At 42.3% G+C, this 27,997-nt stretch overlaps 1 protein-coding gene across 5 annotated transcripts in view; it reads right to left on the bottom strand.

Annotated features, from left to right (window-relative positions):
• Positions 1–1,567: 1,567 nt before the first annotated feature.
• Positions 1,568–27,997, bottom strand: part of BACH1 (BTB domain and CNC homolog 1) — a 67,868-nt gene continuing 41,438 nt past the window's right edge. For 4 of the 5 annotated variants that reach the window (XM_019476387.2, XM_006267166.4, XM_019476388.2 and 1 more), the window contains one exon: positions 4,268–8,246. In XM_019476387.2, coding sequence (XP_019331932.1) covers positions 7,782–8,246 — 465 coding nt within the window. In that variant the 3' untranslated portion in view covers positions 4,268–7,781. Of the gene's footprint in view, positions 3,395–4,267; positions 8,247–27,997 lie in introns of those variants that run through there. The other variant, XM_019476389.2, reaches the window with a different exon arrangement.

Here is a 27,997-nt window from a genome sequence, read left to right as displayed (position 1 = left end):
GAATCCATTAGTTATATCAAGTGCTTCTTAAGAAGTTACATGCATCGATTCCAAAGTAAATCAAAAGTTACTACCTTTGGGTCTGTGTAATGATACTAGATTGTACTTTTAACTCCATAAAAACTGTCAGCTCTATTGCTAGGCACCACCTAAATTTGATGTTGAAACTCAGTTCTTTTACTGTTCTAGAGAAAACTGAACGCAAGTAATTCTGGCATCTATCACAGTTTAACTTGAACATTCCTGCCAAGCCATTTCCTACAGTTCAGTTTGGTCAAACTTGAGGGGAAAAAAATGCAAGCCTGTACAGACAGATGAATCCCATGGGCCAAATTTACCACTGTCTTAAGCTTATCTGTCTCAATTTACTTGAATGGAGTTGTAGCCGATGAATTTGTGCACTCCTGTGACCATTAGTCACTCTCTCTGGTTCTCCTTCCTGTTCTGTCTCCTACCCCTAACTGTCAAAGCAGTAGTAATTACAGATATTGACTACTTGGTAGGTACACAACTGGTGTGTTAATTTGGATAAAACTAATGTTCTTCATCAATAATGTCAGGGAATTAGAAAGGTGGTATAACAATGTAACTTTAACCAGTTTCAGCTAGAACAAAAATATACTGATGTATATAATGAAGTACTACTATATAAAGAACACATCTTACTTTGAAAGCAAACCATTCGTGTCAAACCACAACCTTAAGCAATTTTGTAAAACGACTGTCATTATATATCCTTCTGTATTTTAACAGTGTCACTTTCAACTCAAAGAACGGATGTAAAAAGGTGTAATACTCAAATGCCATAAATGAATTAAGTTTTAGAAGTGATCGCAATTCTGCCGGTAAAGATTTATGCAGGTTTTCATAGTTAAAGCTGTAAGAATAACATTCTACATGTGAGCTATATAACTTTTGAACATTTAGTCAGTGTGCTCTATTTGACTTCTCTAATCAACTCTGGAACCGTGTAACAATCACTTTTTCCATTCGTGACAATATTGACTGAATGCTGTTTTACAGTAGAAGTTTAGTATTGAAACATACTATTTGTAAAACATGGCTTAAATTTAGCCTTAGTGAACAGTGAATTTTAGAACAATTAAAAGCAACCAAAGCATTTTCAAAGTTATTTTATCCCCCCTACATTCATTATTCCCCTTGACACATCTTCTAAACCAGTGATTCTCAACCAGGGGGTTACAAGATTCACAGGGTTAATATTGCTGTGCAATATTAACACATTTGGTGTACCAGCACCTACACACAATCCATAAGAAAAACCCACATTTCAAATAGGAATCCAGTGTCATAATTATTATCCTGCAAAGATCTCAAAGACCGCAGAAAGGCAGAATTGTTTTAGTATTTTTCCATAGTCGGGAATGGGTGAAAGCAGAGCTAGTGTTTTCTTGAAGGGCTACTTGAGTCTAAAAAAGTTGAACCTCTCTAAACTACAGTGCCTTGGGCCTCAACCCTCACACTTGCTTCTTTTCCCCCACTCCTCACCCCCCACCCCCACAACAGCCTCAGGCCACCCTCCTTCCCCCCCGGCCCCAACTGCACAGCTGGGTTGTGGCCCCGGGGTCTCCCGCAACAGTTTCGGAAGTCTGCTTGAGTCTCAGTAAGAATGCCCATCTGGGCTGAGCAAGGCTGCAATAGGAGGAAAGGAGGCACCTCAGGTGAGGCAACCCCTGCCTCCCCCTCCCTATATTGCCTTCTATCCAGTTTTTCCTTAAAGGCTCCATCCAGACCAGCACAGCCCTGCAGCATGCAACACTGCAGACATGTCTATGGTGCCACCTACTGCATGTTTAGCTATTCTCTGTGCTGCAAGGGAGCAGCGCTGTGATTTTTTTTTTTGACCCCTGGATACCCAGGGGTCAAAAAACACCCCTGCAAAAAAAACCCCAGTGGCACATGCAGGGGCAGCATACATCACTCAAAACTGGTAACTGGCTAGCTGGAGCGCTATGCTCTGGCTGCTGGCCAGGCTCTGAACTGCAGGATCACAGCTGCTGCAGCCCCCAGGGCCCCAGGTAAGGCTGCTAGGGTCAGCCCAGTGCTTACTCCAGCCTCCCCTACCCCAACTGGGGTAACCTGCTGCATGCCAACAGGGCACATGGCATAGGTGTTCCCCAGGGACAACTAGCAGCTGCACTGCTGCTAGTTGTCCTCAGGGAGCCAACTGTCCGTGCTCATGTGGACACGGCCAAAGGGTGCATTAGTGACTCACTTTCAAAATGAATGCCAGAGAAGACACTGGATAATGGCCGAGTGGTGGTTTGACTTCCTAACAGCACTCTGATGCACACAAATTCAAACCCTGTCTAGTTGAGGGGGAGCTAGAACCCAGGACCTCCAGCTTTACCTTTTTCCTTCTAAAGCTACTCTGTAATAAAGGAAAAGGATAAAAACAACTCTCTTGTTTTTGTGTCTAAATCTGGTAGGCATGGGTTTTGGCTGATTTCATTTTCAGGTGTTCAAGGGTGCTGTGGGTCCACAAAGGGTACATACATAGGTCTCTACTACTACTACTGTGTATGCCCAGCCCACATATTTGTGTAGTCATCCATGTACATGCACCCAGGGACAGAACTCTAACCTGCATTTAGATGGCATATTTGAGTTAAATGATTTTAAGAAAAGGTTGTGTAGATTGCCATATTTGGATACTTAGATGACAAGGAAGGGACCAGAATGCTACTTGTAGCCTCCACATGTACCTTGAAATCTTTGTGGCAAGGGCTGCTGTGATTTGATATAGAGCATAATGGAGGCTCTGGTTATTTCCACATTACCTTTTATGAAGCTTTAGAGAAACATACTCATTCTTTGAAGTACTTCATAGTAGAGGTCTGATTGTAATGCCGACCTGTATGTCCTGGTCCATCCTGTTCGTCCACCAGATTCTGGACAAGTAAGCTTTTTACAAGGCTCCTCTCCAGCACCTAATGCTGAGACTCCAATCTTTCTTATGCAGTTTTCAGACATATATTTGCACCCAACTCTCACCAATATCACCACCAACTGTTTTATTGTGTGTCATTAAAAAATAAAGCATTTATAGTAACTGTGGTGCTAAAATAAAATAAAATAAAAAACACCACCTCAAAAAAACAACTTGAAAACATCTCAAAATTCAGACCCAGAAAGAAAAAGAAGAGGTCTAATTTCTTAAAGCAATTAGTACATTTCAGGGCACTGATGCATCATTTTTAATGCTATAGTTTGGTAATTAATACTGCCACCCCCAGCTGCCAGTTCTTCCAACTTGGACCTTATTACACCATTCCGGTCTGCAGTGAGGTCAACCTTGCCATCCTGTTTATTTCTCTCCAATTCCCATCTTTTCTTTTTTTAAAACCACTTCCTCTGTATGGAAAGCAGCCATCTTAAGGTAAAAGGAAAGGAAGAGCGTGTCAGCAGAGTTATGCATCAACATGTAGGTATATGCAGTTTCAGGTCAAAGTGGGGTGCAAAGAAAATCCTCAAATCTCATGAAAATGCATCTTCAAAGACACTGAATAGCTGGCCCTAACACTAATTATAAATTATTTTGGTTAGCAGTAAATTTAAGCAAGTAAGCATGAGTTTAGAGCTCTTCAGACAGGGACATCAGGCAACAAGGAGGCCAGAAGCATAAGACACGCCCTGATCTGGGCATCCTGCATTCCACTATTAAAGCTCATTCTACATGTTTCAAAGCAAAAAGTACTTAAGTACAACCCAGTGGAAGTTTATTTTAATGACTACTTCCTAAATTAACAGGGAGATAAGCTTCAGCTAAACTGTTAATTATCTTATACACCATTAACTAAGACTGTATCAACATCCAAAATGTATTTATTGTGAATGAAAAATCATGTCCCATTTTTCAAGTTTGTTAGTGGGTATCTCTGGATCCTATACAAGGATCGAAAGTAGAATGTCAACTTGTCTAAAAGGTCTGAAATGTGTTTCTCTGAAAGAGAAAGTATTAATGATCAAAATGCCTAGAGAATTAACCCCAAAGAAAGGAAAGTTCATAAACAAAAAAAATCTCAAACACACAACAGGGCATAATAATTATTAAATAACCATTTGGGGATTTTCTTCCAACTCAGTAATATCTGTTGGTGTGTTTATTCTTAGGAGTTTGTAAGCTATATAAATAAATTTTACTAAAACTGATCTCTGGAAACTATAGCAGTACTATATAAAAGGAATACAACATCACTAAACAATAGTTTCATACTGCAAACGACGTACACAAAAAAGAAAAGCCTTTAGAAAGGATAGTGGTTTTTATTGTATTCTTAGAAAATACTGAATTATGAAAGATACAAAATCAATTGTTGTAATTATGTAATTTACAATCTGAATGCCATTTGACTGTTATGGCTTTAAGATATTCTGCCCAACAGATTTTAAAGTATTTTAAAACATGCCTTAACAAAGTATTTTACAAGTTCAAAACTGAATGTTTAGCTGAAAAAAAAATTACCTGAGAATCCTGCATAAAATTGCCATCCATTCTTAAATTCTGCAAACTGGTGATAGCCTTACATAAAATTCCACATGCAACCTGAAGGTCTATTGTATATAGTCTACATTTATTTAGATACAGCTGGTTAAAAACAGACCTACCTCAAACTCTACAAACAGGTTGATATTAGCAAGTGTTTAAGTATACAGGGCATCTCTCACTGTACCTCACACAAAGCCAGAGCTACTGGTTTTCCAGTGGAGTTTGTGGGATTGAATTCACAAACGCCAACTTGCAAAGAGGTTGCAGCAGTGAAGCGCTGTGTTTTAGTTGCTTGTCTACCTTTTGGACTTAAAATAGTGGTCACGAGCCTTCCCATGTTCCAGAAAATTGGTGATATGGTGCACTGGACATGTCTAAGACCTTGGCCACCCCCTCTGCATACCCCTTACCCCCCTTAGCCAAAGCGTTTAGCTACAGAAATTCAGTTTTTAGATTCTATGAAGCTACAAGCAGTTGTCAACAAGTTATGGCCTGCAGAGCCACTGGATCCAGTCTGGAGCTGGGGGCTTTGGCAGTAGGGAGTTTCACTCACACGGGGGGGAAAAAAAGCAGTAGTACCCAGGGCTTAGCATTGGTCTGCCTCAAACTTGCACTGGGTCATTCTGGTCTGCCATGGGAGAAACACTGCTGACCCACTGTACTATGTCATTCATGACTATCACCTACTTTTGAAAATATGTTATGTAAGCACTGTACAGTTTTTGATTTAAAACACATCTGGTGGCAAAACCAGCTAGTCCTGGGGCTGCAGGGCAAGAGGGAGAAGAGGAATTACACTAACAAAAGTCTATATGGTTGCAGAAAGAGGGACACCATGAGTTTCATGGAGCTAAGAACATTGTAAAAGTCACAAACTATATATGCTAGTCATTTAAAAAGAGAGTTTCCCCTCAAGCACCTGAAGGGACAAGATACCTACAAGCAGTAGAACCCACGTGAAGTTGTAATGGAGTAGTTCCTTTCCTAAATTTCAGTTCTTTTTAGTTTTGCTATTTATGCATGCTCTGCAATGTTAATAACAATTCGTCCCCCTGAAAAAGGAAGTCATGGTATCACTGTAGAACTGAATTAGTCTGAAATCATTTGGATGAGGTAGTGTTGTTACTTGTATTACATGCTGGTTATTAAAAGTACTGCTGAGATTTGTCAACTTTTTATATTTGGCCAAATGTTCACAATATACTCTTATAATATAATTACATTAATGCTATGTTACCTACATACAGAGAGCCTAAACCAAACGCCTTACCAAAAAAGTTAGGTTTTAGTATTCTGGAGGCAAGTTTGTCTCACAGCAAAACAAAAACGCAAAGCCAATATTTACAGTAGCAGTCAGAGCAAAGGATGATCTGTCCTATGTGCACGCAAAGATATAAAAGTCGATGTACATTTTGAGGTAGGAAATGAAGAATTCCATTGGCTTGTACAAGATTCTTCTATATTGTAAACCAGTAAGAATGTCTGACATTTTCTCTGGTGAGGGTCAGTACTTAATTTCTGGGATGAGAAGTATGGCTAAGCAATGAAGCATCATTTGTACACATATTGCCTCTATATAATACAAAATGACCTAAAGGAGGGGTGGGCAAAATGTGGCTCACGGGCTGGATGTGGCCCGCCAGGCCATTCTATCTGGCCTGTGGAGCCCCTAAAAAAATTTAGAAAGTTAATATTTATCTGCCCCGGCTGCCTGTCACGCGGCCCTCTATGGCTTGCCAAAACTCCGCCCAAAATAATTGCTCACCCCTGACCTAAAGTGTGGATTACTTTCTCCCTAATTGTCTTATTTTAATGGCTGGACTTAGTCTTTAAAAAAAGAAGATACACATTGAATAAAATCCCACTGGCTCATTTCCTTACTACACGTTTAAATGCTTATTATAAGACTACAAGCCATTGTAAATACACTGCAACAATTAGATTTATCCATACAAAGTATCCCAATGATTAAAAAATATTTTCAAATACAGTTTTACTGTGATCAGAACTTAACAGAGTCTTAGACCAGTGGTTCTCACCTGGGGTGCTATGGCACCAGCACCACCACTGCTACAGCCAGGGGAACCTGCCGCACATTCTTGGTGTAGAGATGAACTGGGAAGCAGCTACAGCAGAAAGGGAAACTCCTACCTGCATTAGATTTATCAAGGAAGCGCAAGGCAGGCAGAGGCACCCACTTCAGCTTCACTGTCTCCTGGAAACAGCAGCACATGGGTCAATTTAATCTGGCTGCAGCAGCAGTGCTGGTGCACTGGGATGCCACAGCAAGCCTGGTTGGGAACCAGTGAAGTAAGCTGAGACAGCATGACAGTGGTTCTCAAATACGATGGCACTAAAATCAGGAAAGTTATGAAGAGGTACCTGGAATCTAAAAAGATTGAGAACAACTATCTTAAGTGATGGCCTTGACTCTCATTATGACCAGCTATTAAAATTTAGAAAACCACAAACTGATCTGATGGCAAGTTAATTTACAACAAAAATAGCTTTTCAACAAGCACATCAGGGTAAAATGCCATAGGATTGGGGAAAAAAACACAGAACACTAATGATGCTGGTATCCTCATCCAGCTATAGGATATCCCATTGTTTATACTAAAAGGCTGCACTCCTGTACAGACAACAGCAGGACACATATCTTAGTCTGTCTAGAGCAGGGGTTGTCAACTATGGGTACATGTACCCCTGGGGGTACTTGGGAAGGTCCCAGGGGGTATGCAGCAGTGGCACGGATAAGCGGGGGTACTTGGGAAGCGTCAGCCAGCTGCCAGGGACCCCCCCTCCATCCAGGGGGTACAGTCCAGAAAGGGTACACATCAGAAGAGGTACAGTCCTTAAAAAAAGGTTGAAAACCTCTGGTCTAGAGGGAGGAACCTAGGAAGGTTAAGGTAAATAAAGATAAGATGTGAACTTAAAGCACAGACATCAGTGCAGGTGTTGAAAACCAATACATTAGATTGGTTCTGAATTAAACTACTACAGAACTTTAAGAGCACTGAATTGAAACCTTCACAAAGGGGGTTTAATCACATACCAACCTCTGAGCTTTGAGTTCACAACTTTGGTTTATTTACCTTGAATTTCTTAGGTCCCTCTATGCAGATATGGTTTTGAAGCACCGTGTAAATAATGTAGATGGTACTAGATAATGCAATTGCAAAATATAAAGTTTCCTTTTTCCACTCACTTTATCAGAATACTGAAACCCTCACTCAAAACTTGAGAGGTTGGCAATAAGAAGAAAACAGATTTACTCATCTGTAGTGCATTTGTCAGTCATTTGCTGACAGAAGTCTGTGATACCACTACTTCCCTGTCCACACTGTTCTGGATGTGAAGTTTTCTCGGATGTTGTTACAGCAACTGGACATAGTTCCTGTACTTGACTATAAACTGCATTGCATATTCCTCTTACATGCTGATAGCAAGAACTCTGTTCGCTAGCTGACACAACACTTGAAAGACCATCTGGCAATTCTATACATGATGGTATCACCGGCTCACTATCAGAAGGAGCTGTTCTCTCTCTCTCGGGGATTAAAAATGAAAGCGGACAATCTGTAGAGGAATACTTGGCAAGTATTTGTATTTGCTCGTGACTCAGTGCTGCTTCCTTACACACTTGCTGACAAAGTCCAGTTAGATTCTGCTTTGTCTCGCCCAAGGTTGACAAAATGCGATCTCTCTCCTTTAGCAAATTTTCCTTCTCATTTTGCTGCAAGAAAAAGAAACAACGTTAATGACTTCATACATACATAGTGCTCTGAAACTCATAACTGTTACACTCCTTACAGAAACTGAAAAAAGTGTTGTATCCAACGTATACACCTTATACTCACCTTGGGGGGGGGGGGGGGGGGGGGGGAAAATACACTAAAAGGATGAAAGTAAAAGTGAAAGACTAAAAATGCAACTTTCTGCTAACAGCAGATTTTGTATTAAGCCATGCAAGCTGTTTCACATGTTCTAAAACAAGCTTAATTCAACAGAACAAAAAAATTAAAAATGCCAGCATGTGCTGAAGTAAACTATTCTCAAATATTTGTCCATGTTTATAGAATTTAATCTTTTGAGAAAATTCTGAACATGAATTTCTAAGCATCGCTGAAACTTTTACATAGTCCTACTGTATTTCTCCAAGAGTGAAAAAATGGTTATTTAAAGCTTACCTATGGAAGAGCCCATCCAGAAAGAGCTCCATCGCCTTGTGAAATATTATCCAAGCATGATTCTGGATGGAAAGCTGACTTCAGTTTTTCAACAGATTAAATCCAACCACACAAAAATTAAGATTGTAAAGAACTAATGTCATGTTGTCAATTAGATTGTTTTCCTTATATTTTAAAATGGTTTGTACTACTGCTATTTTACTGAGTTTGATTTCATTTTGGATAAAAGCTTTTATTACTGAGGATCCTGAAAGACTTAAGAGCAACATAACTGAAAGTTAAAGAAGGCATATGGAAGCAGGTAAATCAGACAGCAGTACCACAGTGCAAATGTGAGAGCGAGAGAGTGTGAGTGAGCACATCAGAATGAGCTGAACATCTGAGTTTGTATTTATTTATTAGCTCTCCATAACGGAGCTAGGTCATGGACAAAATTGTTCGTATGCTTAAAAGTGTCCAACCTTGTTATATAGAAGACACAAAAGTAAGTATGCAAACAATGAGAAAGCAAAGGGATAATAAAGTTCACAGAAAATAATTAAATTACATATCCAGATGGTAGAGGCAATTTCATTACTTTTAATAGCTGTTGATTTTTTTGGTTTGGTACAAAATGGAATGTTTTACAGGTTTCTGAGAACAGACCAATCAAGCCTATTAATTAAGAGAGCAACAAAATCAATGTATCTTATTCTACAGTTGGTAGAGGGACTTGCCCAGAACAGGCAGTTCTGAAGGTTAACAGATACAATTTGGTTGGGCAATTCAGTTCACTAAAAAAGCCTCCTTTATTTTTTCTGTTTTTTACCTCCTCCAAACCTTTCCCAGTAGGACTATCCACCTTCTTCATCCTATTTTTATACATCCATTCTTCAGGTTTTAAAATATTTTAAAACCAAGGTTGTTTCTATATTTTTGCTTTCCTCTAAGTTTTTTAGTTGTAGTAGACCTTCAGTTGGTATCACTCCCCTAACACAACCATGTTAACTAGTAGTTTAAAGGGAAGCAGATGCTGCCAGGCCTTTTTTCATCAGCAGATCAGTGGGAGTATTTTTGCTGTCTTGCTTCTGCTACTCAAAGGAGGGCTAGCAGCAGCTGCTTTCTTTTTAAAGTCACTTCCCATACAATTTGGATGTGCGGTGACACACTGGTTTGCAGTAGTGAAGTGACATGTTTTGCTGTTTCATACTAAAACATGGTGTCTGAAAAAAGGTGTCCTTTTTCAGAAAATGTATTTTTTTTGCCAACCAGAAGAACTAGTATTTGAAAAGCTCTTTTAAATAAGCAGCATTAATTTTCTGATAAGCCTAATACCAATTAATTGTGAGAACAGTATGTCAAAATATAGTTAAAGTGCTTTCTTGCCAGGTAGAGAGACCTGGCTTATATCTGCTCACTATGCTTACTGGCAACAAGATGAAATGCATCAACTAAACAGGGACTCCTTGCAAAAACTTATTATTAATATTGCCACTGTAGATCTGCACCTGGGGAACTGGCACCTCTGCTGTACAGAGGAAATAATTAAATGGCCACTTGAGCAATTGGGTCCTGCCTGGTGAATTCACCCTTTGCCATTCAATTACTGTTCAGACAACCCCTACAGAAAAGGACTTTATTCATTTAAAAACTACCAAGACCAAGGAGGAAAACAGAATACAAGATAGAAAAATTTTCTTACTAAGCCTTTCCTTCTTTTACCTCTCTGGGGTCACAGTATATACTTCTGGCAAACTGCTTATTTTAAAAGTCTGTTTCCAACATGAATATTCAACTTACGCAGGTAGGGGCTGGGGAGGAGGGGTAGAACATTTCAGAGGTTCTCGGAGACATTTCCTGGGATCCCAAAAAGCCAAACCAACTAAGCCAGTTCTTCAGCAGTCCCCAGACAGCGCCAAACACCATTTAACACCTTAGGAGAGGGGGTGGCCAACCTGCAGCACAGGTGCCACAAGTGGCCCAGGCGCTGTCTGTGTGAGACAGACTGAGGAAGGGACAGGGAGCACAGGGAACACAAGGCAGGAAGCAAAAAGAGCAACAGCTAGGACAGGGAGCAGAAAGCTGAGCAGCAGTTCAGGTAAGGGAAATTAATCAGAGTGGCACTCAGGGAGGGTACAAGCACAATTTGTGGCACACCTGCCAAAAAGGTTGGCCCCTACTGCTCCAGGAAAAGTCTGTTTACTAGGATTCTTACCTATCCACCAAGACTATGAACCAGTAATGGCCCATGAAGTGCTTCATTCCTTTTTCCCCATACATTTACGTTTTTCACTTTAGTTACATTGCAAAACTCGTTAATACTTTGTTTGTTTGTTTTAACATGAGTCTCAAGAGTTCCAGGGTGGGTAGAGGGGGACAGAACTTAGCCTAAAGCATAAAATTCAGTTAAACAATTCACTTAATATATAGTATACAGTGTCTATACAATCTTAGGAATCTAAAATGCATACAAAAGAAGTGTGCGCGCTTCAACACCTTCTGGCACTGAATATTCTGCAACTTTAAAAAGCAGCATCTGTTAGAGCTCCTCATGCATTTCTCTTGCTTCACTGACAATATTAAGAATACAATGTATATCCATTATATACATCTAATAGATAGAAGTGTTGCCTCAATCATCCTTTAGTAACCAGTTTTAGAATCTGTGGGAAACAAATATATGAAGCCCATCCTCACCCAATAAATACCCAATTAAAGCAAATATTATATATTGGGCAGCTCACAGAAGATAGGATAAGATATTTCAAGTGAGCAAAGCCTGAAAGAGGGTCAAACTGAGCATCAAATTCTGAGAAGCAAGGCAGGATTTCAGTAAATTTTTATTCAAATACATTTAAGGCTTAAAGTAACAGCTTTGTAAACACTATGAGACTGAAAACAGGCAACAGATGCTTAGTGTTCTGCATTCTCAGTTTTTATTTAGAAAAAAAACAACCCGGGAATTTTTCAGGGTTTACCTTGGAAACATAAAAACTAGGATGAAATTGGGATTAAAGGAAGAAAAGGGGGAAATCTGTTTAAATTGGGGAGGGCGGGGGGGGGAAGTCAGCAGTGAGGGAGGGAGGAAGGCTAGGACTAGGGAAGAGGCAGGGAGAGAGGCATGGTGCACCAGGAGCAAAGCGGGGGGAGCCATCATTGTGTGTGGGACAGGGGGTGCATCTCCTGTTGCTATACATCTCCTGGGGGGACCGGGGGGCTATGCCAGGCTCTTCCTGGGGGGTGCGTCCCCCCAGATCTGTGCATGAGGTAAGAAGGTGGCTGCCACTGCCAGCTGGGACCAGTGGCAGTATCAGGCTCTTCCTGGTACTCTGGACGGGTGGCAGCCTGCTCTTGTCCTGTACACAGATGCTGGGGCCCCCATCCCCCAGGAGGGCTATGCCAGGCTCTTCACGGAGGGCATTGGTCCCTGGATCCACACATGGGACAAGAGCAGGCTGCCACTTGCCCAAAGCGCCAGGAAGAGCCTGATGCCACCGTTGGCCCCAACCTGCAGCTGGCTCTCATCCCGTGCACAGATTCGGGGGCCACGGGCCCCCTGGAAACAGCCCAGCACAGCCCCACAGCTTGCAGCCCTCCTGGAGGGCATATAGCAACAAGGGCCATGCTTCCCACCCCCCACACCAGTGGCTCCAACTCCGCTCCTGCCCCAGGTGCTGGGAGCTGCAAGCCCAGTCCCTGTAGCAGGCACTGCACCTAGCCACTCCACACAGGCCCACGGGGGTGTAGGGCTCCTGGCTCTGACCCCAGGGCAGGAGGTGCCAGTGTCAAGCTTGGGCCCCCCTGCACGCCACTCCCCCCTCTGCCTGAACACCAGGGCAGCCTAGCAGCAGGCTGCTGCAGCAGCGGGGAGGGGCAAAAACACAGCCAGGGAAGAAAGGCAGGGCACAGTGCCATGTGCTTCCTGCCACTGAAATTCCCATTAATAGAGTTTTCCAGTTAGTAAAATCCCAGATAAGGTTTTACTGGTTTTATTTTTATGAAAAGGCAGCTGCCATACAGAGGAATAAAAAGTAAAAGATGGGTAGAAAGCACAAATCTCTATGTGACTATGTCTGTGAAAAAAGACAATGTTTAGAAGTTTTCAAAAAAAGAATAAAACAGAAAAGGTGAAGAGGAGGATACATTGTGAAGCAAGTAGTGAGGCACTGAAGTTCTCCTGCCAACAGGATAAAAGAACATGTAGAAAGCAAGTGACACATTAAAATTAAAAAAAAAAAAAAAGTGAGATTAGGGATAAATAGGCCATATCTGGAGCCTTTAACAGGGCATTAATGAAAGACAGAACCCCAATGACTGTTAATGCGTGCTGTTTGTTTTGCTGAGCAACCACTGTTTCTCACAGAGGGACTGGTCAGCGACTCTGTATGACAATACTGTCCAGCAGCAAAAACTCTTCCTAATGCAGACAACCTCACTCATAAGTACCTCAGAGAAAATGACGAAGCTCTAGAACCTAAAGTGATTGAAAGAATCAATGGAAGAGTGGTGTCTAGTTTGATTTTTGACAAATCTCCTGATGTGTTGGACTGCCTGATTCGCAGCCTTTTGCTTTCGTTTTTTTTTTTTATTATTTTAAAGCCAAATAAACCTGCATTGTTTCATGCAGATATGACATTCATCCTATTTACTGATACCCCAAGTATGCATGCAGCAGTAAATGCAATGTTAGAGATATACCAACTGACTTGGGAAAAATGTGGCCACCACTAACACGGATTCTGCCTCCTATATGGCTAAGTTTTCACGGGAGATAAAACTCAAATCACAAACCGCAGCTATTACGAGTTGTTTGTCCCGCTCATTTAATTCATGTTGTACTATCATCAGCCACAGCTACTGAAGAAATGAGACACAATAAATCTTGCGTCGCTGGATTTGGGGCCATTTTCAAGCATGCAAACAAGCTGAAGGCTTTGTTTTATAAAGTGCAAGTTGACTGCAAATTTGACTACCGATCACCAACTCCTGTTGTGCCGCACTAGTGGATGAGTTTCTACCTGGCTGCATGTCATGTAAATAAGGTACGGACTGTGATAATATGTATTTTAGCTCACCCTCAGTTTGCCGGTGCTAAAGCAGAAACTCTGAAGAAACGGGCAAATAATTTCAGTGACCGCCAGATTCTGCGCACCAAGGTCATGTTCATTGCTGAGAACTTGGATTTGCTGTCTGAAATGCAAAAAGCACTGGAGTTCTCCCCTGCTGTCGTCAACGACATTTTCTAATACAGATGTTCACCGCATACTGACAACAAAATATCATCTGAATTGAACACAAAAGCTGCAACAGAAATATACAGCAAGAATACCCAACTGTTTCTTGAAATCCTTCCGACCTTGGAACACGAAAGAACCAAAAAAAGCTTTCAAAGACTTCAACACTGTTCTCTGCAAAAAGTGGCAGGCAACTGTAACATGTAATTTGAACCCCAAAGTGTTCGGCGCTGAAGATTCTTTTTGGAATGTCATCCAGGTGTTGAACCCCTTTCGCAAGGTGAAGTTTGCAGCAGACTATGACCGCTATGCCAGAATGTTTCAACCATTTGCTACCAAAGATGAAATTTCGCACTACCTACATGAACATGGCTATCCCTGACAATGTGGAACTGAATGTGCTGGCTTTTTGGGATGACACACAACCCAACTTTACTAAAGTTGCACGACGAGCTTTGAGTGTACACCCCAGAACTGTGGATACAGAACGCTTATTTTCAAAACTGGACTACATCCAAGAGAGCAAGAGGCTCAACATGAGTGAGGATACACTTAAGAAAATCATGCGAGCCTATGCAAACCAGGTTTTCTGGAAAAAGTATTAGTTTTGATGGGACACAAAAATTACATTTGTATATACAAAATTTAGCCTAACCTTGCCATTCTTCTAATAATTCAAAATCAGTTTATGGGAGCCTGAGTTTTGAAACAAACAAACAAACAAACAAACAAACAAACAAAAACAAACAAAAACAAACATTGTTGGACAAAAGTTGGGACTTTTTTTATTTTTTTTAAATCCTTGTTCATGCATACTACCATAGGGAGTTACAACAGTAGGATGATGGTACTTCTGGTTATTACAACTATTTCTTGCAGTAATACAAATGTAGAAACTATTTAAATACGTGTATGAATTGTCAGTATACTAAATACAGGTTTCCCTCAATTTATGCAGGTTCTTTATGGGCCATTCATGCCAGTTAACAGGGATTTGAACTGAAAAACAGGTCTAAATTAGTAAAAACTGAATGACTTAAAAAAAAAATAAAAAAAATCAGGGATTTTATCAGTGAAAAAAAAAAAAAAAAAAAACAGTAAAAACTGAGAATGTGGAACACTACAGATGCTGTATTTGGTTACCATATTTACTCAATTAGAAGACAAGCACTTGCCAATTTAACATGAAGGAAAAGAGACCCTTCCCTTATAAATCAAGCACAAAGTACGGGGAGGGAGCTGGTAGCTGCTGCGGTTCTGCCCCTAACCTGGGGTAAGGGCTGGAGATAGAATCAGAGCCGCAGCTGCTGCCTACCTCCCCCTACCCTGTGCTTCTGTATGCCCCATCACTCCTTCCCCACAGCCCCCAGTCCCCCGGCAACCCAATGCCACTTTTCCCTCTCCCTCCCCCTCTGCTGCACTCTTTACCTTTGCTTCCCACCAGCAGGCTGCAGCATGGGGCACAAAGCATGGCTCCAGCCAGGCCCCAAAGTGGCAGAGCCAATGCTGCTGCAAGACCAGGCTGGAACAGCAGTGCCAGCTCTGCGCTGCTGCTATGGGGCCAGGCTGGAGCCATGCTCCATGCCCTAGGCTGCAGCAAGAACAGAGTCTCCCAGAGCAGAGAAAAAGGGGGTGGGGGGGAGGAAGGTGGATAGGTAGGAGATGGGGAGACACCTGGAGGTGGTGGGAAAGATGGGAGGAAGGGGGGGCAGGGACCCGGAGGTGGTGGGGCAGAGAAGCAGAGCAGCATGGAGGGGGAAAAGGGGAAGTCAGGGCAGCCTGAAGCCGTCTGCCTCTTTCACTACCTGCCCCTTACAACCTGCCCCACCCACGTGCCTTATCACCTTCCCCACTGTCTGTCCCTCAGCACCTTCCCCTTGACTATCGCCTCATCTGGTTGGACTAGATCTCTTGAGGTCACTTCTAGCCTTACCTCTATGATCAACTCTCCCCAACACCTGCCATAGGGAGGGCGCAGGGAACAAATTTAAAGATGAACCTTCAATAATTAAATTCCATATATGGAAAATTATAATAAATTTATAAAGTTTTCTACATGTAGACTCTAATTATTGGGGGGGGGGGGGTCATCTTACACTCAGGGTCATTTTGTATTCAGGTGAATACGCTAGCGAATGTCTTCATAGTACCAAGTGAAATGAACTAGCAAGTTCGGATGATAAAGAATTACATACAGGATAGAGGCCTGTACTAAAGAGAAATGAATATGAAGCCATAAAAATGTGACGTTGCTATGTGTATTTTGGAGATACTGGCCAAATGGCTAAATTCCAGGTGTTTTTCCTAGAACTGGGAAAAAAAAAACTTCCTCTCAACTGCAGGGTACATGCACACAATATGAAGCACACATTCCAACACAAAATGCTCTCTACAAAATGAAGGAGATATGAAATATCCCAGAGAACAATGACCCGAGAGGAGCTGCCCCAGTGCAGGCAGTCACATTTACAGAAATCCATTTCTATCAAGATTTCGTACCAGAAAAAAAAAAAAAAAAAAAAAAAATGGGCAGGATCGCATATACATTCCAGTTTCCTGGCTGGAAAGCCACACAGGCAAGCTCTGCTGACCAAGGGAGCTAGAGGGCTGCTCCCTGAGTCACCCCCACCCTTGGGGGATCTGATTACTTGACCATGTACCCTGTTCCATACCTAGCTATCAACAGGCAGTCTCCCTGTTTTTAAACCACCTCAACATGTGATGATTTAAAAAAGGCAGAGGCACAGGGAAGCAGGGCCAGAGGCAGCTTCCCCAATCATGGGTCCTGGTGCTCTTTAGCTTTTAAAATCGCCATATGCCATCCAGTTGGGCTGCACACTTGGCATTTAAAGCCCATAACCCAAGAGCTAAATAGCTTCCCTGGCCTCTAGAACTTTACAGTCCCCACACTTATACCCAGCTAGGCAGCAGGGAATGCATTTAAAGATGGGGGGTGCTGGAACCAAGCTTCAGAACAGCCTTCTCCAGCTCCCAGGGAATATCCACTGGCAGTAACGCTGCTTGAGTTCAGGCAGTCCTGCAGCCACAGCACAGCTGTCTCCTGATCCCTCCACACCTGCAATTTCAGCTGGAGGCATGCAGGAAACAATTCTCCCATGGCAGCCTTGCAGCCATGGAAAAAAGTGAATGTCCCCCCGCCTTGCTTCCCAGTGGAAACAGGCATGCATCAAGTGGGATTTGGGAGGGGGAGAGACAGGAAGAAGGGGAGCAGGAAGGGGAAACACTCCTAAGGGATTTTCAGTCCCACACCTGCCTCCTGCTGCACACCTTTGGGTTGAAATTGGAGAAAGGGAGGGGGAGTAGAGGGCTGTGGGATACTGGGCTTCTCTCTTTTGTGAAAGAAGTGTGCAGACATTCAAGTTAGATTGGGAAGAGGAACACCTTCCTCAAAAGATACTTGATCTAACTTTTTGTGGAAGAGCCAGTCTTCCACAAGAAGTACCTTGAACATCTGTGTGTTTTCTTTTTGTGCCAGGAGAAAGGCTTTTCTCCTGGTACAAATGGAACATCTGTATCTAACCAGGGAATAAGTAGAAGGGAGTCCGTTTCACTAGACCACGCTCCCTTCTACAGCGTGGAATATAACCCACAAATTTAGTCTCATTGATGATAAGTAAGAAATAGTCTGTGAATTCACTGGCAAAGCATCCTCTCCCTTTTAGCATCATCCACAGAGTAGAGGACTAAGGCGTGGGTGGGCAAAATACAGCCTGTAGGATGGATCTGGTCTGCCAAGGGTATTTTATTTGGTCTGTGGAAGATCCCTTGGCCCTGCCTGGCCCAGGTGCAGGGGCCATCCCTAGCTGTGGTGCATGTGGCCAGTCCCACCACGCTCAGGTGTGCAGAAAGATTGGAGTGCCATGGCAGCCACATTCGCTTCCCACTGGCCCCCACAGCAGTGGCTCTTTCCAGCTACCATGCCAGTCTCCACTGATGCCACCAGACCTGGCCCCAGGTGTCTGTTCCAGGGGTGCTGGACAGAACGGATGGGTGTGGTCTCTGGAGACCAGTCTGGGACCCATGCAGTAAGGATGCACTTGGTCAGGGAGATGGGATGGGGCTGTGGGTGGGAGGGAGTGGCATCCAGCAGCAGGACAGGTAGGCAGGGCCAGGGCTAGGATCAGGATTGCAGGGTGTTGACAGCACGGGACTGGGACCTGGAGTAGAGCCACGACCCACTGCCCATAAGTCCCTGTGACGGGCACCAGTTTCACAGGGAGGGGGATGCAGGGAGTGGATTGCAGCTCTGCCCTGGCCCCACACTATCACCACCTCATGATCTCAATCCCAGTCCTGCACCTCCCACTCTCAGACACTGCTTCCCACCTGCCCAGGGCCCCATCCCATCCACCTAGCCAAGAGCATCCCTGCCCACACAGGTCCCAAGCTGGTCTCAATGGAGACCCCGAGTGGTGACAGTGTTGGCTCAGGCATTTAGGGAGTTTTGGTGAGTTCTTGTGGGGGAAATGGGTGATGACTCAGTGTGCAACAGCTCACCAAAATTCCTTAAGTGGCCCTGTACTCCAGATAATTGCACACCCCTATACTAATGCCATGCTCCTATTAGTTCAAATGGCAGAGATCTGAGCAATGGATTTTAAGGTGCTGATAAACATCTGCTTTTTCAGTCTACTTAAAAATAAACTGACATTCAGTTAGCAAAGTGAAGCATGCAGAAATTAACAAATGGCAGAACTAAGGTTGCCTAGGCAACCTTATTTTCTCTTCCTTGTTCACATGAATTATGATACAATCTTTAACATGATCACACTATGAACTTTAATTGCTCCATTCCTTCTGATATTCACCCTGTGAGTACATTTATATCCTCTCTCAACCTTCATATAAATAATTATATCCTCTCTCAACCTTCATTTCACAAAACCAAGTTCCTGTGATCTTCACTCAATTTCAGTAATCATTTTAGCCCTTCACTATACTTGTTCCAGTATAGGAGTAGATTTTGAACGGTGATCAGTAAATAAGGTATATTACACATATTCAATAGCCGGGTCCACACAAGCGGGGGAGTGCCTTTGCAGCACCACAAATTTGTGCTGCTACTTTGTGCCACAGTGCATGCCCCTGCCTATGTGCTTTGCAGCAGGACACATTTGTCCCACTGCTACACATGCTGCAGGTGGGAACCAGCTGGGGCACAGGGCGCCTCAGCAGTGGCTAGCTATCCCCTGTGTTGAGGCAGCACCACAAAACACACATGTCTGCATGTCTGGATCCAGATGTGCAATGAGGATGAAATAATTTGAACTCCCAGTTAAGCACAATTCATCCCCTGCATTGAATATAGCAGAAGTCTTGTAGAAAATATAATATATTCCCATGCAATTAGACACTTATCACACAATACATATATATAGAGTGCTAAATTAAAACTGCATTATTAACTAGAATTCTAGTGTTTTCTAATTTTTGACTTTGCAAATTTGACTTCTTTTTTAAATGGAGGGCTGAAACAACATGATTTCACTGGTTAAAAACAAGCAGCAGATAGAAAATGTATACCTTTACACAGGTGTAATGCACACAAATCTAATGTATAGTTACATGTGTAGAAACTGTGGAGGATAAAGTAATCTGGTATAGTTATACTGGTGTAGGAATCACATGTATTGTTTTATCCAGGGCAATACCTGCTCATTGTCACCCAGTGACAAAGCACTATACTAGTGCCAACTGTACGCAGCTACTCCCAGATAGCTTCCTATTGGTTCACTCCAGATCACAGTGTAATTTACAGTGGTGTACAAAAGCCAGCACAGTTACACAAGTGCAAACGTGCTGCCTGTTCTTAATCGTTGGCTGGGTGTAGTACTTGCCACTTTAAAGGAAGGCAGCTCACAGAGACCTACGCCTAACTATACTGGAAGAAACAAAGTTGAAGTCTCTGGCAGGTTACATTTCACATAATGTAAATCTTGCTTGCAAGAAAAATGTTTGGAAGGGGGAAAGGTACTAATATTCAGTGACAGTTATGTAGACTATCCATCTTAAACCTACTCTATTATTGTTCGGTGTACATCTAGGACATTCAGAGGTTTTTCTAATAAGTGCCTGTAAAAGCATATATTGGTACTTCCAGTGAAAAACAGAACCAAGCCAATAACATCTGATGAGCTCATGACATGATGCCTGTTAAACAACAGGAACAGAAAATGTGTCACAGAATATGGAAAAAGGGTAAACACCCTCAAAGCACAGTTAATCTATAGTTCTTTCCCCCCCTCCCCCCCTTGGAATATTTATACATAATTTTGTTCTCCTGGCAACTCCCAAGAAGTAGCACTACCAGAAGGTGGGAGAAAGGAGACAAAAATGAAGTCATTTATTTCAGTACAAAGCTGTCAAACTCCACCTTGAAGATTACAAGTGCTTAGTGCTTTGAGAATTTACAGATGACCAGGTTGTGATTTCAGACATCACATGTGTAAGTTCCTTAAACAAAAGCTTGTTGAATCAACATATGCATTTCCCATGGCTGGTTTTCCAGGATAACAGGTTAATATGATACACTATGATGCCTGAACTGGGTATTTGAGTTGATATGGGTTCACCTTCATTTCTTCTAGTGTGCACCATAAAAAAAAACAACTTCAACTTCCTGAAGTGACTAATTCTACCATGATATACCTTGAATACAAGAAGAATGTTATACATATTCAAAGTGTATAGTTCTTTCCATTTTTCTTGCAAGAGGCTTGGTAAGAAAACAGAAAAGTGCATAGAAAGAACTCTCAGATGATCTCAGAAATTCTTACTACAGAAATGAAAAGCCAACTATAGATGCATGTCAAATACAGCAATCAAAACGTACCAGTCTAGAACATGGAAATAATCTAAATTGTTAAGTAGCAAAAATCCCAAAATGACTATATATAAGAAATGAGATTGGGGGGGGGGGGGAGGGAGGGTTGCACTCTATGTCAAAGAGCACCTGACATCATCAAGGATTAGCTTCAGGTTAGAGGAGGGTCGGGCAAAGACACTATGGGTCAAACTACAAGGGAGGCGTGGCGAAAAGGACGTTACAGTGGGTGTCTACTACAGACCACCCAACCAGGGGGAAGAGCTGGACCAGGACTTCTCCAGTTAGCTTATGGAGGTGATTAGGTCAAAGGATGTTACTGTCATATAAACTACCCAGACATTTGCTGGGAGAAGCAGACAGCCAGGTCTGATTGCTTGCGTAGGTTCCTGGCTATATTACAGGACCTTCATCTTATCCAGGAAGCGCACAGCCCCACCAGGGGTAACGCCTTGCTGGACCTGGTCCTGGCCACGGGGGATGACCTGGTGAGGGCACTGCAGGTCCTTGACCACCTGGGCAATAGCGATCATCACCTGCTGGATTTCACTATCCAATGCAGGGCGCCAAGGGCTTACACCAAGGCTAAAGTCCTTGACTTCAGAAGGGCCAACTTCAACGAGCTTAGGAGACTAGTGGGGAAGGCACCAAGGGCCCAGAAGGAAGAGGAGATGGGAGTCCACGAGGGATGGTCGTACCTTAAGGGGGCAATCCTCCAGGCCCAAAGGATAACAGTCCCCAAGAGAAGCAAGGGTAGGTAAGAGTGCTCAGAAACCCGCTTGGCTCAGCAAGGGCATTCAGGAATGCTGGAGGACTAGAAGGGGGGCATACAACCAGTGGAAGGGAGGAGCTATCACCAAGAAGTACTCCTTGGCCCATGAGTGTAGGAGGGCTATTAGGAAGGCCAAGGCAGACATGGAACTCAGGCTAGCGTCCAGGATTAAGGACAACAAGTAGTCCTTTTTCAAGTACATTGGGAGCAAGAAGAGGGCACCAGGCAATGTAGGGCCCCTGCAAGACGCAAATAGTAATCTTGTGGCTACGCCAGACAAGAAAGCTGATATTTTTAACAGTTTCTTTGCCTCCGTCTTCTTGAACAGGGACATCCCACCTACCAGAGGTAGGGACAATCTTGGGGATAGCTTTGTCAGGCCTTCAGTCTGTGCAGGTGTAGTTAGGGATCTTCTGGAAGGGCTAGACATTTTTAAATTTGCAGGTCCAGATGCCCTCCACCCAAGGGTGTTGAGGGAGATGGCAGGGGTCATCGCAGAGCCCTTGGCCCGGCTGTATGAGCATTTGTGGTCATCTGGCCAAGTGCTGGGAGATTGGAAACTGGCTAACATGGTCCCAACTTTCAAGAAAGGGAGGAAGGAGGACCCAAGTAACTATAGGCCTGTAAGCCTCACCTCGGTGCTCAGGAAGATCTTGGAGAAAATCCTCAAGGAGCACATCTGTGGGGGGCCTGCAGGGGAGATCATGCTCAAGGGCAATCAGCAAGGGTTCAAAGGCAGGTCCTGCCTGACCAACCTGATTGCCTTTTATGACCAAGTAACTAAATCCTTGGATGATGGCGTCTCCATGGACGTAGTCTTTCTAGATTTTAAGAAGGCCTTTGATACGGTCTCTCACCCCATCCTCATCAATAAATTAAGCGACCGTGGCATTGATGCCTACACAGTTGGATGGGTAAAAAATTGGCTGATGGGGCGCACCCAGAGTAGTGGTGGATGGGTTGTACTCAACCTGGCAAGATGTGAGCAGTGGGGTACCCCAGGGCTTGGTCCTCGGGCCCACACTGTTTAACATCTTCATCAGCAACTTGGATGAGGGGGTGGAAAGCACACTGTCCAAGTTTGCTGATGACACTAAGATGTGGGGTGAGGTGGACACACTTGAAGGGAGAGAGAGGCTGCAAATGGATTTAGACAGACTACAAGAAGTGGGCAGACGAGAATAGGATGGGGTTCAACGTAGACAAATGCAGGGTGTTGCACCTTGGGAGAAGGAATCCACAGCATACATACAGGCTGGGAAGTTCCCTTCTTGAAAGCACAGAAGCGGAAAGGGATCTTGGAGTCATTATTGACTCCAAGATGAACATGAACCACCAATGCCAGACCTCAGCCAGCAAGGCCAGCCATACCTTGTCATGCATCCAAAGGTGCATCTCAAGCCAGTCCAGAGAGGTGATACTCCCCCTCTATGCAACTTTGGTCAGGCCGCAGTTGGAGTACTGCATCCACCACTGGGTACCACACTTCAAAAGGATGTGGCCAGCCTGGAGGGAGTTTAGAGGAGAGCCACCCACTTGGTGAAGGGCAGCAGGACAGGCCCTACGAGGAGAGACTGAGGGACGTAAACCTGTTCAGCCTCAGCAAGAGGAGGGTGAGGGGGGACCTGGTGGCTGCCTACAAGCTCATCAGGGGAGATCAACAGCAAATAGGTAGAGCCCTTTTCTCCCCAGCACCACCCGGGGTGACAAAAAAAACAAAACAATGGTAATAAGCTGATGGAGAATAGGTTTAGGTTAGAGATCAGAAGGCAATATTTTACAGTTAGGGTGGCCAGAATCTGGAACCAACTTCCCAGGGAAGTGGTCCTTGGCCCTACCTTGGGCAAATTCAAGAAGAGGTTGGACGATCACCTGTCTGGGGTCTTGTGAACCTAGCATTCATTCCTGCCTGTGGCAGGGGGTCAGGCTAGATGATCTGTTCAGGTCCCTCCTGACCCTAGCTACTATAAAACTAACGAAAAGCAATGATGATATTGATATTAAAGTACTTCTTCCAGCTGAAAATAAAAACATCTCTTGTCAAGTCTTCTCTGCTGTTTACAGTAATTACAAAAGATACCCCAAACATGTTATCTTTGCAGATGCTGCCCTCCAAGCTTCCACAAAGTAAGATATAATGAAAAGATTTCAGTGTCAGCTGCTTGTTATCTTGAGACAGACCCAGAATCTAAAGAGAATGTTTTTGGTGGCTTCATAGAAAGACTGAAGATCTAGAGATCAAAGTTTGCTTCTGCAAGGATGAAACTATTAAGGTGAGTTTGGATGCATCTTGCTCACTTTTCAAATCACTCTTGGGAGAAGCTGGTTAGGTAGAAACCCATGAAAGAAAAAATCCCATCCAGTGATCCATAACTCCAACTGCTACTTGAACAAAACTAAAAGGCATTTTCTGTTTTCCAGCAGTAAAAACAAGTCTAGGCAACAGAACTGTTGATATGATTTTAATAAAAGATACCATTTTGGATTTTCAGCTTTTTAAAAAGTAACCATTCAGGCCTGTGATCCAGAATGGGATGAAAACCCACATTCCAAAAAAAAAAAAATCGGTAGCTCAGATTAAATCTCCTCCATTGCAGATAATTAATCATATTGCAGCTCTTGAGAGAGGTGTTTCTCATTGGGTATGAGGAAGGGAGCATGAAGAAATAGTAATGAGAAAAAACAAACAAACTGTATTGTACAGATTATCTTCATGACCTAGCACTTATTGTTCTGGATCTATAGTAGACCAGTCAGGGTAGAAGGGACCTACTGGACAGGAGGGATAGGGCATTAAATAGGTAAATAGGCTGCTCTTCAAAAGAAAATCATATCTGCTTTTTGAAAAAGGACATGGATGTAAAAATAAAATAGTGGCTCAGTACCAAATAGGAACAAGGATATGGTAATGGAAGTTACCACATCTGTAAACAAAAATTTAGATTGCTTGATGCTGAAGTTATCTACAGATCCAAAGAAAGAACTAGGCACATGAAATAGCAACTTGAGAATATGGATCTTTAATCAATTTGGCATTAGTGCCCCAAACTGGAGAACTTAAGCCATCATCTATATTAAGAAAGGAGGGAACTACTTATTAGCTTTTCAATTTTCCACATTCCTATCCAATGCAATGCAGTAGGGTAAAAAAAGAAGGGTAAAGGCAACTCATTGCCACAAGGGGCAACACTGCATTTCAGGTACAGGTGATCTACCCATGTCAGAAAAGACATATTGCCAATTTTGGAAGTAGTGTGTATAGCTGCCATATTGGAATCCAAGATGACTGCCGTGATTTCATGTTTTGGTCAATATTTCAGCCCCCACTAGGGCCAGAAAACTAGTTCCTAATGACAAAGCTAATATTGTATGAAGCAAGATCAACTGTAACATTCTCATTGTGATAACCAAACTGGATTCCAAGATGGCTACAGCAAATTCACAGTTTTGTTCATTATTAGATACCCAAAAGGTCTGCAAAATTGTTATATCAACCCTGTTTTGCTTCAGATTAACTCAATGCAAAAACCTCTGATAAAGATTGTTGACAAGAGACTTGCCTTTATTGTCCTTAAGCAAATGTTATAACAGGGCCAATAGTATCACTGAGTCTAGCGAAGCATGACAGGTGTGACTTGGAATCTACAAGATTCATCATACGTCTCACAGTAGGTTCGCAGTCAACAATTAGCTAATGGAATTGCATGAATAAACGAAGCACTCGTGAACAACTGCTGAATTCAACACTTGTTATGACAGTATTCTTGACAGACTACTGTGTTGTATTGATCCTGCGATACAACCTTTAAAAGGTCTCAGTTGGCACCGTTCTTGCTACAGTTCTTTTACACACAAAGGACATAAAGAGACTGTTAAGAAAACTGTGCAAGATAGAAAATGAAAGGGAAATCCTAGCAACAACATCAAGTGAAGAACCCACTAGGACATCAAGCAGATCATCTACTCCAGTTCCCTGGAGGATGTGCATATTCTGCCAGAAACATTCTAGTAAGAGTTTGTGTCATGTGTTGTTGTCTGAATCAGCCATTGCAATACACAAGCTGGCAGAGAAAGAAGTGTTGCATTGTCAAATTGGTATCAAAGATCTAAGAGCTGCTGAGGCACATTACCATCCTGAATGCAGGCAGGAGGAACAACAGAAGCAACAAATCTCTCATTCCCATTCACATGTGGAGACTGTGCAAAAAGATATTCTTCTTTTTCTCCTGAAGCGAGAGCATAGCATCAAATGATTGATAAACGAGATGCTAGTTTTGCATGGGAAAATGTGTACAGTCTGTAAGATACACTTGAAAGATATTGTGATTTAGAAGATGAAGGTGGTAAATGTCTGTTGACCACACTGAAGCAAGAACTTCAAACTTATTACAAGACAGCCATTCGGTTTTAGCACTAAAGAAATGCAAATCTTCCACTCTTGTCTTCCGAACCGTGACAACCAGTAAAGCCAAACAAGCAGTTGTAACTTTGCATATAAATGATGAGGAAGCCATTTGCCTGCAGTTCAGGAAAGTTTTCAGACACACAATACGTATACTATGCTACTCTCAAGATCAAAGCAGATTTGAAAGTTATATCCAGCATGAAGGAACACAGCAACTTGAATTAAAGGAAAACCCAAAAATGAGTTAATTCTTAACAGCCTTTTAGCACTGGATACATTGATTTTGGAAGATGACAATGACGACTTAGATGCTGAAAGTCATGTGCAAGATGAGAATCTAGACAAGTATACCAAATGTGTCAGGATTTGGTTTACCTGTAATCAGGGTGCAAAAAGCTAATGCCAAAACATGCTGGGTTAGGCTTGCTGATACATTCACACAAATGTATAACAGAGAGCCAAATATTAAGTCTCATTTGGTGAAGTGTACTTGAACCTAATCCCCCATATTCCCCATCACTTAATCAGTGTGGTTGGCAAGCTAAACATGACTATCATGTTCCCATTATAAACACGCTTAACGCACCTTTGGATAATAAGTTGCAAGTGCAAGACAAAATGCCAGGGACCAACATACTCGTACAACAAGTTATGCACTCCCAGTTGCAAATGAGACAGCATGTTGCAAACTGTATAATAACTACAGAGATTAAGAAATGGATTCAAGTGATGAAGTCTGAAAAACTGCAATTACCATTGTATAATGGTATATGTAACATTCATATTACAATTGGATCAGACTATTATATTTTCCTATTGCCTCGAGCTGAACATATGTCCATGTTTCATTGTCACCGAGTTATGCATTATTAATATCTGACATATTTGCATTCTGAAATTTAAAAAAAAAAAAATGTAGTTTTACTCAATATAACTCAAACAAGCAGGCTAGCCTGAGTTATCATGTTTTCAGTACTGTAGGTCTGCAATAAAATTTATAGTGATAGGATTTGTGAGGTTTCAGTATTAGAGTGTTGTTTACTAGGTTTTATAAATTATATTGAGTTAATGCATACATACCAATACATCAGCCATCTTGGAATCCCATATGGCTACCACAAAATAAATGTTATGACTTACCTCCTCAGTTCATATAACATTGGTTTCATCATAGGAATTAATTTTCTAACCCAAGTGGGGGCCAAAATATTGACGAAAATGTGAATTCACAACAGCCATCTTGGATGCCAGTATGGCTGCTATATGCACTACTTGCCAGATTTGCAACATGACTTTTCTAATATAGGTAGACCACCTCTACCTGAAGCACACTGTTACCGCTTATGGCAATGAGTTGCCTACAACAACAAAATCTACAGATCTTATTGGTCAATTTATACCCTACTAGTTTGGTAATACATGCACAATTTTAAAGGGAGACTATAACCAAAGTAACTCTGAATCAAAAACCTCCTATTATGTGCATTTAAAGATTCCTTCAAAAATTTAAAAACGCCTTCAAATATTAAATGTCCCTGTAACTGTCTGCAAAAAAGGTCTTTTTGCAGTTACTTGATGACCATATGTGATGTTCTCATGTCCCCCAGAAATATTTTTTATATTTCAGATGACTAAAATCAGTAGGAAGGCAAATGCATTCTAGCTCTGTACCTAAATCAGTTCTATAGTGACCTCCAGTGACAGTATGGAAAAAAAAAAATCTACAACTGCCTACTTACTAAACATAGTTGAAAGTACCTGCCTTTCTTACACTATTCTACACAAAATGTTTAGTTTAATTAACACCTTTGTAGGATTTAGATTTAATAACAAAGGGAACAGAAACAGTTAACAGATGGGTAACAATGCTAAATTAAAAAAAAAAAAAAAACTTTCCCAAGTGGGACTTGTAGAAGAAAACCACAGACTACTATTACTTCTCTCTCATGGAAGTTTGAACCCATATTTTGACTCCTCCCTCTATACCCCCTTCACACCTACCTTGTCAAGAAAGCCTCTTGAAAAAAATTACATTTTGGTCATATACACAAGTTAATAAAAAA

This window comes from Alligator mississippiensis, chromosome 1, assembly GCF_030867095.1.
Source record: "Alligator mississippiensis isolate rAllMis1 chromosome 1, rAllMis1, whole genome shotgun sequence".
Taxonomy (NCBI): domain Eukaryota; kingdom Metazoa; phylum Chordata; order Crocodylia; family Alligatoridae; genus Alligator; species Alligator mississippiensis.
Note: the sequence above shows the minus strand (reverse complement) of the source record. Positions and strands in the feature narration are given on the sequence as shown.